Below are 20,657 nucleotides of genomic sequence, written 5' to 3'. Positions count from 1 at the left end.
TGCAAAATACAACTATGCCTTCCTAACAGTCCTCCAAAGTCTTAACTAATTCCAGCTTTAACTCAAAAGTTCAAAGTTGGCCAGATGCAGTGGCTCACACCTATAATCCCAGCATTTGGAAGGTCAAGGTGGGTGGATTTCTCGACCCCAGGAGTTTGAGACCAGTCTGGGTAATGTGGCAAAACTGCATCTCTACAAAAAAATTTAAAAAAATTAGCTAGGCTTTGTGGCATATGCCTATAGTTCCAACTATTTGGGAGGTTGAGGTGGGAAGATTGATTGAGCTTGGGAGGTTGAGGTTGCAGTGAGCCATGATTGCACCACTGCACTCCAGTCTGTGTGACACAGAAAGATTTCATCTAGGGAAAAAAAAAAAAAGTCTGAAGTCCATAGTCTCATTTGAGATAAGACTTTCCACTTCATCAACCTGGATTTCACTGTCGATATAACTATCAGCATTTTGGTCACAACCATTTAACCAGTCTCTAAGAAATTTCAGACTTGATCTTATCTTTCTGTCTTCTGAGCCTTCCAAATTCTTGCATCCTTTACCTGTTACTCAGTTGCCAAGTCGCTAGCACATTTTCCGGTATCTTTATAGCAATGCCCCACTCATAGTTACCAATTTTCTGTGTAAGGCTGTTCTTGCATCGTTATTAAGAAATATCTGAGGCTGGGTAATTTATTAGAGAAGACGAGGCTGGGCGCGGTGGCTCAAGCCTGTAATCCCAGCACTTTGGGAGGCCGAGGCGGGTGGATCACGAGGTCAGGAGATCGAGACCATCCTGGCTAACACGGTGAAACCCCGTCTCTACTAAAAATACAAAAAACTAGCTGGGCGTGGTGGCGGGCGCCTGTAGTCCCAGCTACTCGAGGCTGAGGCAGGAGAATGGCGTGAACCCGGGAGGCGGAGCTTGCAGTGAGCCGACATCACGCCACTGCACTCCAGCCTGGGCGACACAGCGAGACTCCGTCTCAAAAAAAAAAAAAAAAAAAAAAAAAAAAAGAGAAGACGTTTAATTGGTTCATGACTTTTCAGACTTTATAGTAAGCATGATGCCAGCATTAACTTGGCTCCTAGGGAGGCATCAGGAAGTTAATAATCATGGTAGGAGGTGAAAGGGGAGGAGGAACATCATGTGGTGAAAACAGGAGCAAGAGAGAGAGTGGAAGGAGGTACCACACGCTTTTAAAGAACCAGATACTGTGACAGCTCACTCGCTATTGCAAAGACAACACTACACCATCAGGGATCCGTTACTCAAACAACTCCCACCAGCCTCACCTCTAGCAATGGAGATTAAACTTCAACATGAGATTTGAGAGCGGACAAATATTCAAACTATATCTATGTTATTTTTCCCCATTTTTAAATGGAGTTGTTTGTTTTTTGCTTGTTGATTTAAGATTTCTTATAGATTCTTATAGATATTAGAACTCTGTTAGATGCATAGTTTGCTAATATTTTTTCCTATTCTGTAGATTGTCTCTTTATTCTGTTAATAGTTTATTTTGCTGTGCAGAAGCTCTTTAGTTTAAAAGGTCCCAGTTGTCAATTTTTGTTTTAGTTGCAATTGCTTTTAGGGTCTTTGTTACAAAATCTTTGCTAAGACTGATGTCCAGAATGGTAGTTCCTAGGTTTTCTTCTATAGTTTTTATAATTTTAGGTTTTACACTTAAGTATTTCAACCATCTCAAGTTGATTTTTGTATACGGTGAAAGAAACGGGTTCAGTTTTAATTTTCTGCATATGGCTAGCCAGTTATCCCCAGCATCATTAATTGAGTAGGAGTCCTTTCCCCGTTTCTTGTTATTGTCATCTTTGTCAAAGGTGAGATGATTGTAGACATGCAGCTTTACTCCTGGCTTCTCTATTTGATTCCATTAGTCTATGTGTCTATTTTTTGTACTAGCACCATGATCTTTTGGTTACTATAGCTTTGTGGTATAGTTTGAAGTCTGGTAGTGTGATGCCACCAGCTTTGTTTTTTTGTTTAGGATAACTTTGGCTACTCAGGCTGTTTTTTGGTTCCATATAAATATTACAATAGTTTTTACTAATTCTGTGAAAAATGACATTGGTAGTTTTGTAGGAATAACATTTAATCTGTAAATTTCTTTGAGCAGTGTGGCCATTTTAACCATACTGATTCTTTCTATTCATGAGCACAAACTGTTTTTCCATTTGTTTGTGCCAACTATGATTTCTTTCTTTCTTTTCTTTTTTTTTTTTAATTGAGACAAGGTCTTACCCTGTTGACCAGGCTGGAGTGCAGTGCCACAGTTGTAGTTCACTGTAACCTTGAACTCCTGGGCTTAAGTGACCCTCCCACCTGTCTCCTGAGTAGCTAGGACTATAGGCATGCACCACCACACATGGCTAATTTTTTAGATTTTTGGTCGAGATATAGTCTTGCCATGTTGCTCATGCTGGCCTTGGACTCCTGAGCTCAAGCAATCCTCCTGCCTCTGCCTCCTAAAGTGCTGGGATTATGGGCATCAGCCACTGTACCTGGCCTTCAACTACGATTTCTTTCAGCAGTGTTTTTAATTCTCATTGTAGAGGTCCTTCACCTTCCTAGTTAGCTGTATGTCTATGTATTTCATTCTTTTTGTGGCAATTGTGAATGGGATTGCACTCTTGATTTGGCTGTCAGCTAAGATGTTATTGTTGTATAGAAGTGCTCCTCATTTTAGTACATTGATTTTGTATTCAGAAACTTTACTGAAGTTGTTTATCAGTTCTAGGAGCCTTTGGGCAGAGACTATGGAGTTTTCTGGGTATAGAATCCTGTCATTTGTGAAGAGAGATAGTTTGACTTCCTCTCTTCTATTTGGATGCTTTTTATGTCTTTCTCTTGCCTGATTGCTTTGGTTAAAACTTCCAGTACTATGTTGAATAACAATGGTGAGTGTGTACATCCTTGTCTTTTCTGGTTCACAGGGGAATGTTTCTAGCTTTTGCCCATTCATTATGATGTTGGTTATGGGGTTGCCATAGAAGACTTTTATTATTTTGAAGTGTGTTCCTCTGATGCCTAGTTTGTTCAAGGTGTTTTTTTTTTTTTTCTTTTTGAGACAGAGTCTCTCTTTGTCACCCAGGCTGGAGTACAGTGGTACGATCTCAGCTCACTGCAACTTCTGTCCCCCAGGTTCAAGTGATTCTCCTGCCTTAGCCTCCTGAGTTGCTGGGATTACAGCTGCTCACCACCATGCCTGCCTAACTTTTGTATTTTTAGTAGAGATGGGGTTTCGCCATGTTGGTCAGGCTGGTCTTGAACACTTGACCTCAGGTGATCCACATGTCTGGGCCTCTCAAAGTGCTGGGATTACACGCGTGAGCCACCGTGCCTGGCCATATTTATGTATTTTCATATGTTGTACCAGCCTTGCATCCTAGAAAATAAGCCTACGTTACTGTGGTGGATTAGCTTTTTGATGTGCTGCTGGATTTGGTTTGCGAATATTTTGTTTGCAAATATTTTGTTGAGGATTTTTGCATCAATGTTCATCAAGGATATTGTCCTGAAGTTTTCTATTTTTGTTGTGTCTATTCTAGGTTTTGGTATCAGAATAACACTGCCTTTGTAAAATGAGTTAGGGAAGCATCTCTTTTTCTAGAATTTTGGGAGTATTTTCAATATAATTGGTACCAGCTCTTCTTTATATATCTGGTAGAATTTGGCTGTGAATCTCTCTGTTCCAGACCTTCCTTGTTGGTTGTTTTTTTTTGTAAATTACTGGTTCAATTTTGGAACTCTTTATTGGTCTTCTCAGGTATTCAATTTCTTCCTGGTTCAATATTGGGAGTTTGTGTTTCGAAGAATTTATCCATTCCTTCTAGATTTTCTAGTTTGTGTGCATAGAGGTGTTTACAATCATCTTTGAATTTTTTGTAAAAAATATTTCTCTTCCCTTTGGCATTTCTGATTGTGTTTATTTGAAAGTTCTTTTTTTTTCTTTGTTAGTCTTGTTAGCAGTGTATCAATCTTATTTATTCTTTCAAAGAACAAGTTTTTGTTTTCATTGACCTTTTATATGGATTTTTGTGTCTCTATTTCATTCAGTTCAGCTCTAATTTTGGTTATTTTTTGTCTTGTGCTAGTTTGGGGATTCACTTACTCTTATTTTTCTAGTACTTCGAGGTGTGATGCTGTTAATTTAAGATATTTATATCTTTTTTTAGTTCTTCGAGGGGTGATGTTAACTTAAAATATTTGTATCTTTTTGATATCGACATTTTGCCCTATAAACTTTCCTCTTAACACTGCTTTACCTGTGTCCCAGAAATTCTGGTATGTTGTATCTTTATTTTCATTAGTTTCAAAGAATTTCTTGCTTTCTGTCTTAATTTCATTCTTTACTCAAAAGTCATTCAGGAGCAGGCTGTTTAATTTCCATGTAATTGTATAATTTTGAGAGATCTTGGTATTGATTTCTATTTTTATTGCACTGTGGTCTAAGAGTGTGATTGGTACGATTTTTAAAAATTTGTTTAGAATTGCTTTATGGCCAAGTGCATGGTTGATCTTAGAGTGTGTGCCATACATATGCAGATGAAAAGAATGTATATTTTCTTGTTGTTAGGTGGAGCATTCTATAGATATCTGTTAGGTTCATTTGGTCAAGTGTTGAGTTTAGTTTCAGAATATCTTTGTTAGTTTTCTGCCTTTATAACACCTTTAATGGGGTGTTGAAATCTCCACTATAATTTTGTATTTCTCTAAGTCTTTTTTTTGTAGGCTCTAAGAACTTATTTTCTGAGTCTGGATGCTCCAGTGTTGGATGCATACACATTTAGAATAGTTAATCTTCTTGTTGAATTGAACACTTTATCACTTTGTCACACCCTTTTTTGTCCTTTTTAATTATTGTTGTTTTAAAGTCTGTTTTGTCTGAAATAAGAATAGCAACCCCTGTTCTTTTTTGTTTTTCATTTGCTTGGTAGATCTTTCCTTATGCCTTTCCTTTGAGACTATGAGTGTCATTGCATTTGAGATGGGTCACCTGATGATAGCATACAGTTGGGTCTTGCTTCTTTATCCAATGTGCTACTCTGTCCCTCATAAATGGGGCGTTAAGCCTGTTTATATTCAAGTTATAATATTGATATGTGAAGATTTGATGCTGCCATTGTGTTGTTAGCTGGTTATTCTATAGGCTTGATTGTATAGTTGCTTATAGTGTCAGTGGGCTATGTAATTTCTTTTTTATGGTGTCAGGTAATGGCTTTTTTTTTGGGGACAGACTTTTGCTCTTGTTGCTCAGGCTGGAGTGCAAAGGCTCAATCTTAGCTCACTACAACCTCCACCTCTCAGGTTCAAGTGATTCTTCTGCCTTAGCATCCTGAGTAGCTGGGATTATAAGCACATGCCATCACACCTGGCTAATTTTGTATTTTTAGTAGAGATGGGGTTTCGCCATGTTGGCCAGGCTGGTTTTGAACTCCTGACCTCGGGTGATCTGCCTACCTCGGCCTTCCAAAGTGCTGGGATTACAGGCGTGAGCCACCGTGCTTGGCCAGGTAATGGTCTTTTGTTGCCATGTTTAGCACTCTTTTATTATTATTATTTTTGTTTGTTTGTTTGTTTTTGAGACGGAGTCTCGCTGTGTCGCCCAGGCTGGAGTGCAGTGGCGCGATCTCGGCTCACTGCAAGCTCCGCCTCCTGGGTTTACGCCATTCTCCTGCCTCAGCCTCCTGAGTAGCTGGGACTACAGGCGCCCGCCACCGCGCCCGGCTAATTTTTTGTATTTTTAGTAGAGATGGGGTTTCACCGTGGTCTCGATCTCCTGACCTTGTGATCCGCCCGCCTCGGCCTCCCAAAGTGCTGGGATTACAGGCGTGGGCCACCGCGTCCGGCCGTTTAGCACTCTTTTAAGGACTTCTTGCAAGGCAAGTCTGGTGGTAATAAATTCCCTTAACATTTGCTTGTCTGAAAATGATTTTATTTCTCCTTCCCTTACGAAGCTTAGCTTAGTTGGATATGAAATTCTTGATTATAATTGTTTTCTTTGAGAATGCCAAATATAACAGCCTGGCCAACATGGTGAAACCCCATTTCTACTAAAAATACAAAAATTAGCCACCTGTGGTAATGGGCGACAGTAATCCCAGCTATTTGGGAGGCTGAGGCAGCAGAATTGCTTGAACCTGGGAGGCAGAGGTTGCAGAGAGCTGAGATCATGTCATTGCACTCCAACCTGGGTGACAAGGGCGAGACTCCGTCTCAAAAAAAAAAAAAAAAAAAAAAAAAAGAATGCTAGCTGAGTATAGGTCCCCAATCTCTTTTGGCTTATAACGTTTCTGCTGAAGGTTCTGCTGTTATCCTGATAGCACCCCGTTTGTACGTGACCTGTCCCTTCTCTCTACTGCTTTTAAGATTTTTTTTCTTTCATGTTGACCTTTGAGAATCTGATTGACTACGTGTCTGGAGTATGGGTGTGTTGTATGTTATATCTCTGGGGTTCTTTGAATTTCTTGAATTTGGATGTTGACCTCTGCAGCAAGGTTGGGGAAGTTTTCAAGAGCAATATTCATAAATGAGTTTTCCAAGTTGCTTGCTGTCTCTCTCCCCCCGGTTTTTGGGGATGCCACTGAGTTGTATATTTGGCATATTTATATAATTCCATATTTCTTGGAGATTTTCTTCATTTAAAAAAAATTCTTTTTCTTTGTCGGAGTTGATTTGAAGAACTGGCCTTCAAGTTCTAAAATTGTTTTCCAGTTTGATCTATTCTGCTGTCTCCCTCCCTCCCTCCCTCCCTCCCTCCCTCCCTCCCTCCCTCCCTCCCTCCCTCCCTCCCTCCCTCCCTCCCTCCCTCCCTTCCTTCCTTCCTTCCTTCCTTCCTTCCTTCCTTCCTTCCTTCCTTCCTTCCTTCCTTCCTTCCTTCCTTCCTTCCTTCCTTCCTTCCTTCCTTTCTTCCAGCTCTAGATCAGTTTGATTCCCTCCTTCCTTCCTTGCTTGCTTTCTTGCTTGCTTTCTTTGACAGACTCTCTGTCGCCCGGACTGGAGTGCAGTGGCGCGATCTCGGCTCACTGTAAGCTCCGCCTCCCAGGTTCACGCCATTCTCCTGCCTCAGCCTCCCGGGTAGCCGGGACTACAGGCGCCCGCCACCACACCCGGCTAATCTTTTTGTATTTTTAGTAGAGACAGGGTTTCACCGTGTTAGCCAGGATGGTCTCCATCTCCTGACCTCGTGATCCGCCCGTCTCGGCCTCCCAAAGTGCTGGGATTACAGGCGTGAGCCACCGCGCCCGGCCCTGATTCTTTCTTAAAATGGCAATTTCATCTTTCAGCTCTTGTATTATTTTATTGATTCCGTAAATTCCTTAGATTGTGTTTCGACTTTCTCCTGAATCTCGATGATCTTCATTGACGTCCGTGTTCTGAATTCCATGTCTGCCGTTTTAGTTTGGTTAAGAACCATTGCTGGGGAGCTAGTTCAGTCATTTGGAGGTAAGAAGATACTCGTGCTTTTAGAGTTACCACAGTTCTTGCATTGGTTCTTTCTCTTCTGTGTGTTTGAAGTTGTTGTCTTTTGTATGGAGCTTTTTACTTTAATATTCTTTAATGCCTTTTGTGGTTTGATTGTGGTATTAGTTGTGCTTAGTTAATTTCATTCACTTTTGGATGATTTCAGGGGTCCGAGGTTTAGCTCCACACTCCTGGGCTGCATGCTATACCAGGCTGTAACCTTGGGAAATTGGGACCAGGTCTGAGGCTATTTTCTTTAGCCCCTAGAGGTTAACTACCTCCTGTGTTGGAGGGAATGAGGTGTTCCTGGTCCACTGGCAACAAAACTGTGGTGGCAAAGGCACTTTGGCGGGGTGGCAGTAGGTCAGTGAGGGTCCTTATGCACACATATGTGCTGGCGGTGGGTTAGTGGCAAGTCCTGCACAGACATGTGTGCTAGTGGTGGGGTGGTGATGGGGTCAGTGTGCATGCATGCACCAGTGCTGGAGGCTGCAGGCAAATGCATGATAGCAAAGCAGCATGTGGAGGCTGCCAGTGAGTGCATGCTGGTGGGTGCTCACTGACAGGGATCTGCCTTTAGTAGCTCTCCAGCTGTTAGGCAGAGTCTGCCACCAAAATAGCAATGGTTGAGGCTTTCAAAAAATGCCTTGGCTGGGCAACTGAGGCAGTGATGCAAATTTGTGTGGCCAGGCAGGGCCCCTGCCATAGGCCAGCCAACAAGCGAGGGCTCACATCAGGCTGTTCCCATCCCACAAGCAAGAGAGCCCTGTGATGTCCAGGTCTGTCCATCAACAAAGACTAAATCCACCTAGAGATGTATGATGAGCTTTGGGGGATGGGCACCCATGGCCATGCTCTGCTGTAGCCATTCTCATGCCAAACCCTGTGGATTCCGTGCAGGCCAGAATTCAGTCTCTTTCAACTCTCCAGGCCATTCTCCCTGCCACCTCAAAAGTCCATGGGGGATGAGGGGTCTCTGGCAGCTAAGATTCTGGAGGTCTGTGGTATGAGTTGACCACTCCATGACCATTTAACTCATCCCTTCCCCAGGAGACTCTCCAGGCCAGGAACAAGTTCTGGTGCTTGGCAACCCTGTGCAGGGTTACCAGCTGCCTCCCCTTTCAGCCTGGGGTCCGCATTCTCCTTCCATCCACTCTCAATGCCTTCTTTCTGAAAATTTGTTCAGAGTGTGCCAATCTTCTTGATGGTCTGGTCCTTCATTGGGAGAAGGTCTTCTTGTCTGTATCTAGTCGGCCATCTTGTTTTAGTATTGATTAAATAATGAAATAATAATTTGAAAAAATTAAATTATTATTATTTAAAACTCTAGACCTTATTTAAATTTTCTGTTTAACCATGCCTCAGCAGACATTGCGATGCAGAGGGAGGGGGATGTATGAAGGAATTGCCTCATTTCCCACTCAGCTTCCTTTGATACTCAGGTGAGAGACTAATGCCTCATTACTACTGCATGGAGGTTAGGCCTCTTCTGATAACACTCTGGCTGAAGGTACTTTGTTACTGCTCCCCTTTTGCCTCCACTGACATCATGGGGTAGTGATTTCATTACTGCTTGGCAGTGGTGAGACTTGACTTCCCACTACATCCCCTCAGAGATGGTTCTAGTAGATGGGGAGAGTTATTCCTCTTACTGGTTGGTAGTTCATGCTTCCCACTCAGCATATATATATATATTTTTAAGTATCCTCCTTTTTTTTTTTTTTTTTTTTTTTTTTTGAGGTGGAGTCTCTCTCTGTTGCCCAGGCTGTAGTGCAGTGGTGTGATCTCGGCTCACTGCAACTCACTGCAACCTCTGCCTCCTGGGTTCAGGTGATTCTGCTGCCTCAGCCGAGTAGCTGACATTAAAGGCGAGCACCACGACGCCTGGCTAATTTTTGTATTTTTAGTAGAGACGGGGTTTCGCTATGTTTGCTAGACTGGTCTCAAACTCCTGATTTCAGGTCATCTTCCTGCTTCAGCCTTCCAAAGTGCTGGGATTACAAGCGTGAGCCACTGCACCTGGTCCCTATTCAGCATATGCTGACATCAATCTCGTAGGGAATTGGGCCTTGTTACAGCCTGGTAAGCGTGGAAGCCTCTTCAGTTGGGATTTATTGTCTTCCCGGATTTGCGGTTTTTCCAAGTTGTCTTCTTATTGGTTGTTTTACTAAGGAGAGCAGGATTTTCTTGGAGCCTTTTAAAAAACCTGCACTTGTTGGCAGGTTGCCAGTTTGCTGACTTCTTCAGTTTCAAGTCCATGCTATATGAAGAAAAAAAAAAATTCAGAGCGCTCACTGTTGTATCATTCCTTTTGTCCTGTATTTCTGAACCTACCTGTCTTCTTCTAATTTTCAGTCTTTTTATGTTTGTTTTATTTGTAATGTCTGGGTATTTTTTGGTTTGTTTTAGTTGTGTTTAGCTGGGGAAAAAAGAATAAGTAAGTCTATTCCATATTGGTCTGGAGCATTTGCATATTTTTGAAGCCGGGTTTTGTTTTCCAATGTTTGGCTAGTGCCACCAATTTTGTACCTTTGGTGGATACAAAAATTTTGACCTCTATGTCTTCGTGTGCATCACTGACAAAATCATGGAGGGGGCCAATAACTGGTTCCTTGTATGTGTCACTAAATGCTTTTATAATTTTCATTTTGTGATTTGACAGAATTTTTGTTTAATGTGCTTTCAAAGCCTTATATTTCTCTTTAGAATTCCATGTTATTCTGTGTGCTTTCTAATCTGTATTCACAAAATGGTACCATTAATTTCTAACCTTTTTTTTTTTCAATTTTTTATGTTATTCCTTTCATGCTTTCACATGAACACTGTATGTGTATTGCCTTCATTTGCTCCACCTCATTTAATTCACTGTTGGCATCACTATAGTTCTTTACCAACTTTTACCTTTGGGTTAGTCGTTTTAGCAATGTTCAGTTTGCTACACTAAATTATTTTATTCAATTGACCTTTGTTTATACTCTGACAAATTCTCAAGTTTAGACTCACTTCATTGTGTTTCTTTTTCTGCTCTGAGGCCCTAATTGCTCCTAGAGGAACACACGGAACAAAGTAGATTGGTCCCATTACCACACTCTACTAAAAATTCCTTCCTAAAAATTGAAATTGATTCTGTAGTTCAATCTCCTGAAATGAATTCAACTTAAAAGATGCACTTGAAAATATACTTGATCCTTGTTATTTGCAGATTTCATATTTTCAAATTCACCTACTCACTAATATTTATTTGTAACCCCCAAATCAATACTCAAGGCACTTTTATGATCATTCACAAGCATGCACAGAGTGGCAAAATATCTTATTACTCAATGAGTATATTCTTACCTGAGGTTGAAAAATATGATGCCGTGCCTTTTTGTTTCAGTTCTCATACTGTAAACAAGTGTCCTTTTCTTGGTCTACATAGTACTACATTTTTCACATTTTTATTACTTTGCTGGTGATTTTGCTGTTTAAAATAGTCCCCAAGTGTTGTGTCAAAGCATAGTGCAAGAAGGTTGTGATGTGCCATATGGAGAAAATATGTATATTTGGTAAGCTTTGTTTAGTTATAAGTTATAGCAGTGTTTACTGTGAGTTTAATGTTAATGAATCAACAGTGCATATTAAATAGAATGTCTTTAAACAGAAACACGCATGAAATCTGTTTATGTATTGAGCAGTTGACAAAAATGTGACCAGATTCTCCCGGAAAACCAACCCTGTATTTCTCCTAAGAACAAGGACTCAATAATCATTAATTCAGTGTTTGTGGTGACTTCATAGAACACAACTACTATGAATAATGAGAATAACCTGTATTTTATTTGTCTTCTTGATGGTCATAGAATCATTGGTGGTTTAGATATTACGCTAGACCTTCTTTTGTCCTAATCATCATCATCCTACTTGCCTCCAACTTTCCTGAAACTGTTGAAAACGTCATGCACTTTTACTTTTACATTTATGATCATCCGTTATGTTCTTTATTCAACTATCTCGCTTTCTATAGTCTCCATAGTAATGTCCTTCCTAAAAATTTCAGAGGAACAGATGTATGCCCTCTTAATCTTTTATTTTATAATTTTTATTATAAAAATTTCAATAGTATTCAAAAATAGGGAGGATAAAATAAGGAACTTTCATGTACTCATCACCTAGTTCAAAAATTTACAACTCATGGCCAACCTTACGTTATCCGTACATACCCTGACACAATCCCCTCATCCCCTTCCCCCACCAAAATATTAAATCTATTTTGAAGTTAATCCCAGATGTTATATACTTTCATCTGAAAATGTCCCCATTCAAAAATACCATTTTGATGGTGATATTAGAGGTATACTCTTTACAAACTTTGTGAGCTACAGAAGAGAAGCCAAATTTGCTCTGTGATTACAATATTCTACTTTCTTATCTCTGGAAAGACATGGCACCCATTTTTTGGGGGCAGGGATGGAGTTTCATGCTTGTCACACAGGCTGGAGTGCAGTGGTGCGATCTCTGCTCACTACAGCCTCCACCTTCCGTGTTTAAGCTATTCTCTCACCTCAGCCTCCCGAGTAGCTGAGATTACAGGCAATCACCACCATGCCAAGCTAATTTTTGTATTTTTAGTAGAGACAAGGTTTAACCATGTTGGTGAAAAATTCCTTCCTAGCTTCCAGGCTGGTCTCAAACTCCTGACCTCAGGTGATCCACTTGCCTCAGCCTCCCAAGGTGCTGGGATTTCAGGTGTAAGCCATCGTGCCCAGCCTCCGTTTAAAAAATGTTCATGTCTAGCATCCACAATTTTTCCCACTTGCCTTGCTCTTTATATTTTAATATCACAAAAACCATTAATAACCTCATATGTAAAAATTTTTCCTTGAATCTCCTACTGTTTCTCATCTCAGTGGTATTTGGCGACCTTGTCTTTCTAAAACATATCCCTTGTTTGAATTTCATAATTCTGAAATTTGCTGATTTCTTTCCTCCTCCTCCATCTACTCATTGCTGGCTCTATCCTTTGATTAATCTTTCTCTCTCTCTCTCTCCACCTGGCTATTTTCAAGATTCAGATCTCAGATAAAATTTTTATCTGCTGTCTATATTCTCACTTGAAGAAGCCATCTTTTCTTTGAACTCAGCTATCACCTTAATGAGTGCCAAATCTATGTCTCCAGAATTCAACTCTTGCCCATATTTAGTCTTACATTTCTACCTACTTCAAAGTGATCTCTATTTATATATTTTAAGTTCTAAATACGAAATGAAAAATTGTATATATGCCATTTGAAACTTAACAGGTATCATGAAATGTTGCCTGGGTTTTTAAGTTTCTCGCTCATATTATTAGGGTTCGCTATTCTTAGAGTTGTTTTTTTTTTTTTTTTTTTTACTCTTATGTTTCCTCCACATGTATTCAGCTAAGTCCTAGACTATTTTCCCACTTTACCATATCTTTCATGTTTATTTCTTATGCCTCTATTATTTCTGTTAACACTCTAATCTGTTCCCTCATTTCTTTGTGTCTTAATACTTCCACGGCTTCCTGTTTGGCTTCCTACTTCCAATTTTAGAAGTTTCTGTTGTGATATGCACATTTCTGAATACACTTCCTGTTCTGTTTCTCACTAAACCATTCACTGAAAATAACAGGATTAATGAGACAAATGGGGTTAGAGACAGACTGGTCCCTCCAAAGCTATGCAACTTTTTAACTGAAGAATTAACAAATATAATAATTTGTACCTTTAAAAGTAGCTTGCACAGTGTAGGTAGGCAGAATGCCCAAGGTCTGGTGGCTTACTGGGGGTATGTTAGAATGCACAGAAACAATAATGTGGAAACATAGGTTTGCTGGTGCTAAGGCAACATACACAGGGAAGTGTAGTCCTGAGCAGAGAGAAACACAACCTAAAACTGATACAAAGCTGGGATACATCTCTCTGGGGAGGGAGTTTTGGGAACAGGAACTCAGGCGTTTTCTTAAACCAGTGCCCTAGAGTTGTCTGCCTGTGCAATAGCTGAGTTGAAAGGATTTTCCTTTTCTTCTGCAGTTTATAATTCTACTGCCATTATTCTGGCTCCCTTGCCTAAAAAAAAGCACATATAAACGATCATAATTTCCATCTTCTGACATAACTCTGCCATTCACTAATCAAATGTGTGCTAATTAGTGCTGGTAGAATAGACTTTATTTTTTTTTTTATATTTGATACTTACTGGACATCACCTTACTTTCAGCTTGTAATGCTATTAGATACACTGCTATCTCTTTAAAAGAATTATTTATTCTCAGACTCATTTGTTCCTGTCTCTTATGCTGACTTAAGCTTTCTTGTCTCTTGTATCTTCTATTTCTCTATCCTGATTTTCTCTGCCTGCATATAGACTTGGGATTTTATTATCAAAATTATTTATTTTCGAATAGCTTTATGTGGCATATCTTATTTCTATAAGCAGATTGCGGGTTCCTAGAGGACAAGATCCACGTGTTTATAATACTCTTTTTATATCTCCTCCTATCTACGAGGGTATCAGTAAATGCTTATTGGTTAGATTTAAAATCACAAATGTATTATTTCAAATTTACTATGATGTTAATTTTTTAAATGGACAAAAGAAAATTCACAAGGAAGTTAGCATAATGTAGGGAAAAAAGCATGGCCTTCTGAATTAGATCACTCTGGATTCAAATTCAAGGTCTGCCACTGATTAGCACGTGATCTCAAGCAAATTACTTAATGTTTCTGAGTTTCAGGTTTCTTAACAACCTGGAAAAAATTAACCTAGTTCTATGTTTTTATTAAACAAGAATTATACGAATTAATGCAATAATATTTTAATCAATTAAGAACTTCATAGAGTGTGAATACTTAATGGGTGGCCAATAATTAGAGGTTCCAGGATCTTGAGGGATAATCAGCCAGTACCTTGTTATTAGAAGCCATATAAAGAAGCAAAATTCCAGAGTTTGCAGGATATAATTAGAATTTGTGATTTTATATATGCATTTCCTAAGTTCTGCCTTTTGCTAGACTAAGCACTTTACATTCACTGTCTTACATCATCTTCATAGTACTCATCACAGGGAGGTATTATTAGGAGCATTTACAGATAAATAAATTAAAGGTTTTAGCCAGCTTGGAAAGGCCAAACTTGAGAGAGAAACCCTGGTGTCTGACTCTAATGTCTTTTTTTTTTTTTAAGTTTTATTTTATTATTATTATTTTTTAGTCAGTAATAGACTCTTCACTCCCTTTTTGGGGGTTATGTTACACTAATAAAGAATATAGACAAAATAACTAGGGAGTTATTTTGTCAGATGTATCACGTGAGTTAAGAGTACAGTTCTTCAAAGAGATGGAGCTTTCAATCTCATTGTTTTGAACCTTGAGGCTACATCAGTTTTCAAGGTATTGGAGTTCCTCTTTTAGGTGGATAACTGACATAAATGGAGAAAATCACTTATGCATGCGAACACACTGATTACTTTTGAAAATTACCCCTTTCATTATGTTCTTAAGTTAGAAAAATAGCCAATTCCTCTGTAATGAACTGAATTATGAATTACTAATTTCTGTCTTCTCCTTTAGGGTGACTCTGGAGGACCACTGGTTAGTTCAGATGCTAGAGATATCTGGTACCTTGCTGGAATAGTGAGCTGGGGAGATGAATGTGCGAAACCCAATAAGCCTGGTGTTTATACTAGAGTTACGGCCTTACGGGACTGGATTACTTCCAAAACTGGTATCTAAGTGAGAAAAGCCTAATGGAACAGATCACATTTTTTGGGGGGGTGTGTATAGGCCATTTTTAGAGATACAGAATTGGAGAAGAAGACTTGCAAAACAGCTAGATTTGACTGATCTCACTAAACTGTTTGCTTGATGCATATATTTTCTTCCCAGCTCTGTTCCACACATAAGCATCCTGCTTCTGCCAGATCAGCTCTGTCATCTGTGAGCAATAGTTCAAACTTTATGTACATAGAGAAGTAGATAATACAATATTACATTACAGCCTGCATTCATTTGTTCTCTAGAAGTTTTGTCGTCAGAATTTTGACTTGTCGACACAAATTTGTAACGCATATATACAATTTGAAGAACTCCTTTTCTTCAGTTCCTGAGCTCCTCTCATTTCAGCAAATATCCATTTTCAAGGTGCAGAACAAGGAGTGAAAGAAAATATAAGAAGAAAAACATCCCCTACATTTTATTGGCACAGAAAAGTATTCGATGTTTTTCTTTTTCTTAGTGGAATATGGGAAATGATCATATTCATTATGAAAGATCAAGCAAAGACAGCTGAATACCAATCACTTCATCATTTAGGAAGTATGGGAACTAAGTTAAGGAAATCCAGAAAGAAGCCAAGATATATCTTTCTTTTCATTTCCAAACAACTTACTATGATAAATGTGAAGAAGATTCTGTTTTCTTGTGACCTATAATAATTATACAAACATCATGCAATGTACTTGTTCTAAGCGAATTAAAGCAAATATTTATTTAACATTGTGTTACTGAGGATGTCAATATATAACAATAAAATATAAATCACCCAGTTGCTTGACATTATGGTATGATAATCCACAAAGAAGGGGAAGATGGGGAAAATGTTACTAGTCAATTTATTATAAATTATTTTAAAACTTGAGCCTAGGATGAAAATTAATTTAATAACAATCAGCATGCCTATGTAGTAAAATAATTGTGCTGTGGAATGGGAGGGAATGAAGAGTTCAAACAATTGGCAGAAAAGGTTTTATTCATCTAAGACTTTCCCAAATAGCAAATCCTTGAAGGGAATGAGATCCAGGTGTTAGTGTATAGTCTAGTGATGCAACTAAACTGGGGTTCAGACCTCTATTTTGAGACGATTGCAGATATTTTTCTCCCCTTGCTGTTGTGTTTACAGTTCATGCATGGGTAATCGTCCTGTTAGACTCATTTGGGCTGAGATGGAAAGATATAGAGAAAATATCCTGGAAAGTGCCTCACTGCTGCATCTAGTGTGATACTGAATTGCTAACTGCCTGGATAACAAAACTGAAGAGTAAAAGCGTAATATTGGCCACCTTCATGATTTTAGTTGTGGTAAATTATTACTGAGCTGTTAAGAGACACAGCTTTTAAGTAATCTAGACCATAATGAAGTTAGGACTGGTACCATGACGTACGGCGTGTTAATGGTGAGATTTCACCAAGTCTTTCTTCATTGTATATAGCTACTCATATAAATTCTATATTGTACAATAATTACCTTGAAAACCGGTATTGCGAGGAAAAATTTGACTTTATTGATCTGAATAACATTGGAGTATGAACTGATAAAATTTAGGCTCTTGGCAAAAATATGAAAACTGACGTGAATTGATAGTGTTAAATATTTTACGAAAGCTATTTTTGTTTCATTTAACAAAATGCTCTGGGAAAAAACAAAATTGAGGAAAACCTTGAATTTTAAGCAAGGATGTAAGTACGTTTAAAACTACTCTCAGGGTTGTGTTAAAAATGGATTCCCCTTGTTTCAGTGTATTCTGTAGTTAGGCCGCTAGGTGGCACCCACACGCTGTAGGAAGCTATCGGGAAGCCTGACATCAAGAAGGATGTCTAGATATGTAATAATGAGAACTGAAATTAGACTCTTGCAAAACCAAAAGAATACAATTTATCCTTGCAAATGGCTTTTAAAAATTAATTCGTGTTGATTTACATCATTATTAGTATTTTTCAAATTTCTGGAGATTGTATTCCAAACTAAACAAAATTTATGATGCATGATTTGAGGAATGCCCTCTGCAAACGCACCTGGAGCAATTTAAATTAAGAAGAAATTTTAAAAGCTTAATTTTACAATGACATCTTATTCCTAAGAGAAATACTTTTGATATTTCCTTCTACAAAGGATTTGAGGATTGGAAGTTTGGGTCAAAGTGAAAATATGAACAATAGTTCAAACTTCATGTACGTAGAGAAATAGATAATACAATATTACATTTCTAAAATGATAACTTCTTTTGAAAAGTAATTTCCAAAGGGTTTTATCATTCTTGGGCATGTCTGTGTTAACTGTTTCATTGGATAAAGGTAAGAAGATGCGATTATAATATTTATTATTTTTTTAAAGAGGGCAGGCAATTTCTCTTCTATATCTTCTTTCTTCCTACAGCACCTAGTAAAGTACTTTGTATACAACAGTCCTTCAATAAATGTTGTTGAATGATTCTTTTATTTTTACATTATGTAGAAAACATAGCTTTATTATTATTTACACATTAATTTTTAGAAGTAATCCCAGATTTTACACTTACTGAGTGAATTAAACCAGTTACTATTTATCTAAGCCTATAATCTCACCCATAAGATAGAGATGATATTTGCTCAAATGATTGTTGTAGAAATAAAGCTGTGAATGTTTAAAAAGTGCTTAGCACAGTTCTTGGAACATTAGTAGGTGTTCAAGAAAAGATAGTAATAATAACTGTTACTATAATGAAACTACATTCTTTCTAAAAATATGGTATTTGATTATAATAGGCTGAATACCTTTTTTTTTTTTTTTGAAATGACAAAATTAGACCAACAGAATGTGCTCGTTTAAAAAATTTCTGATTCTACAAAAAGTTTTATTGGAGTAATTCTGAAACATATTTATCAAAGTAGTCTGTCACTGTGAGGGTTTATTCTAACTTTTCACTTCAATTTTAAAAAATGATAAACCTTATTAACCACTGAGTGGCTGGATTATATCAAGATCTATCGTGTAACTCAAATGTCGTCTCTTCCATGAAGCCTTTTTTTACTTCCTCAAGTGGATGTACTATCTTTTTTTTTCTGAACTTCCTTACCATTAATATTTTTATTTTCAGATAGTCATTGATTCAGATACGGTTAAGATATAACTGTAGGATATAATTCACAGAGATTCTGTGTACCCTTTACTCGGTTTACCTCAATAGTAAGATCTTGCTTAGGTGTAGTATAATGTTACAATGAAGAAGTTGACATTGAGACAATCCATTAACTTTATTAGGATGCGATCAATTATATGTGTGTGTGTAGGTGTAGGTGTGCGTGTAATTAGTTCTATGTAATTTAATTACATATGTAGATTCTTGTGATTACCAAGATACAGACAGATTGTTCGCAAGGCTACATCATGCTACCGACAGCCATCCAGCTCCCTCCCTACCCCTGTGTCTAGTCTCTAATCCCTGGCAACCACTAATCTGCTCTCCATCTTTATAATTCTTATTGTTTCAAGAATGGTATATAAATGTATTATACAATATGTAGTTTTTTCAGGTTGGCTTTTTCGCTCAGCATAATTTTCTTGAGATCTCTCCAAGTTGTTGTGTTTGTCAGTAGTTAGTTCTTTTTTTATTACTGAGTAGTATTATATGATATGAATGTACCACAGTTGGTTAACTGTATACCCATTGAAGAGCATTTGGGTTGTTCTCAGGTTTTGGCTATTACAAATAAAACTGCTATGAAGATTTGTGTGTAAGCTTTTTGTGTGGACATAAGTTTTTATTTTTCTGAGGTTTATGGCCTAGAGTACAATTGCTAGGTCATACGGTAAGTACATGTTTAGATTTTTAAGAAACGGCCATATTCTTTTCACATGCTCCTTACTACTTGTAAAACTTTGTACTTAGAATCTTTACCTGTGGATTTCAGATGTGTAGATAGATGTGATTTCAACAACTAGACTGTAAACTCCATTAGGGTGGGACAGTAACTGATTCATTTTTATATCCTTCACAGTTCATAGGAAACTATAATATTATTTATGGCAGTTGTTCTATAAAGATTTATTAAATAAAAGTAAAGACAGTAATAAAAGCAAACAAATAAATACATGTAAAATGAAAAAGAAGAAATGACTTTGGGTAGAAAAGAATGAACAGTATTTTATTTCCTTCATGAAGGTATTACTGCCCAATTTCTGTAATTCTGCATGAACTTTACCATGGCACCTCCATGTGTCTTATGTTGGTTGATATAAAATCTTGTTTTTCACTTTTCCATGGGATACACAATCAATCACAGACTACAAACATGGTTGATATGGAGAATCTGTCCATATACCTGAATTTATTTTCTGATGCATGTTATATTTAATAGTTTTCTGATACATCTGTGTCAACTTCTACTGTACTTGTGGAATGGATTCCAGTTTAAGGATACACTCAATAAATATTTGTTGCTCTTACTTTTTATAACCATGACTCTAGAATTTGTCCTAATGTAATTTTTATTATATAACTCTTAAGGTGGAGTGAAAGACAGAGACCTGTGAAATGTAATCAGAAGGTCTCCCTTAGTTGTCCCTAATGCATTAATCAGTACCTCTTTGGCATAGATGTAGTCAGCTTAAATATTACAATCACTGTACTCACTGCCTTGCATATACCCCTCACCTGCTTGTTCTCTTGCTCCACCACTCTGTGACACTTGCTTTTTACTATGATCCTGGTAAAATTTAACTCTCCACTTACTGCTTTTAAAAACGAATTAATTTCTCCCATTTTTGTTAAAGTGTAATTGGCTAATAAAAATTGTATATAGTTACAGTGTACACTTTGATGTTTTGATATATGTTTACATTGTGAAATTATTAAATCAAGCTAATTAATATATCCATTACATCAACACTTACTATTTTTTATGAGAACATTTAATATCTACTCAGCAATATCTACTTTTAACATTTTAAAAATACTCAGTCCATTATTAACTGTAGTCCCCATTCTGTAAATAGGCCTCCAGAACTTATTTCTTCTATGTAACTGAAACTTTGCACCTTTTAACCAATATCTTCTCATTTCCAACACACTCCAGGCTCTAGCAACCACCATTCTACTCTCTGCTTCTATTATTTCAGCTTTTTTAGATTCCACATATAAGTGAGATCATGTAGTAATTAACACTCTCTGCTTGGTTTATTTCACTTAACGTAATATCCACCAGGTTCTTCTATGTTGTCACAAATGACAAGATTCCCTCCTTTTTTAATGCCGAATTGTATACCAATGTGTGTATTTCTTTATTCTTCCACCAATGGACATGTAGGTTGATTCTATATTTTGGCTATTGTGAATAATACTACAATAAACATGAGAATGCAAGTATTTCCTTACTGAAAGTGAAAAACAGAATGGTTGTATGGTACTTAAAGTATGGTTTCTAC

General features: G+C 37.8%; 1 protein-coding gene across 1 annotated transcript in view; it reads left to right on the top strand.

The window, feature by feature from the left end:
• Positions 1 to 18,964, top strand: part of LOC102128952 (transmembrane protease serine 11E) — a 54,156-nt gene extending 35,192 nt beyond the window's left edge. Inside the window, exon 10 of the mRNA XM_005555178.4 lies at positions 15,050 to 18,964. Within this exon, the coding sequence (XP_005555235.1) occupies positions 15,050 to 15,211 (162 nt within the window). The 3' untranslated portion in view covers positions 15,212 to 18,964. The remainder of the gene's footprint in view (positions 1 to 15,049) is intronic.
• Positions 18,965 to 20,657: the final 1,693 nt, after the last annotated feature.

This window comes from Macaca fascicularis, chromosome 5 (genome assembly GCF_037993035.2).
Source record: "Macaca fascicularis isolate 582-1 chromosome 5, T2T-MFA8v1.1".
Classification (NCBI taxonomy): domain Eukaryota; kingdom Metazoa; phylum Chordata; class Mammalia; order Primates; family Cercopithecidae; genus Macaca; species Macaca fascicularis.
The sequence above is the reverse complement of the archived record's forward strand: the minus strand, read 5'-3'. Positions and strand labels throughout refer to the sequence as shown.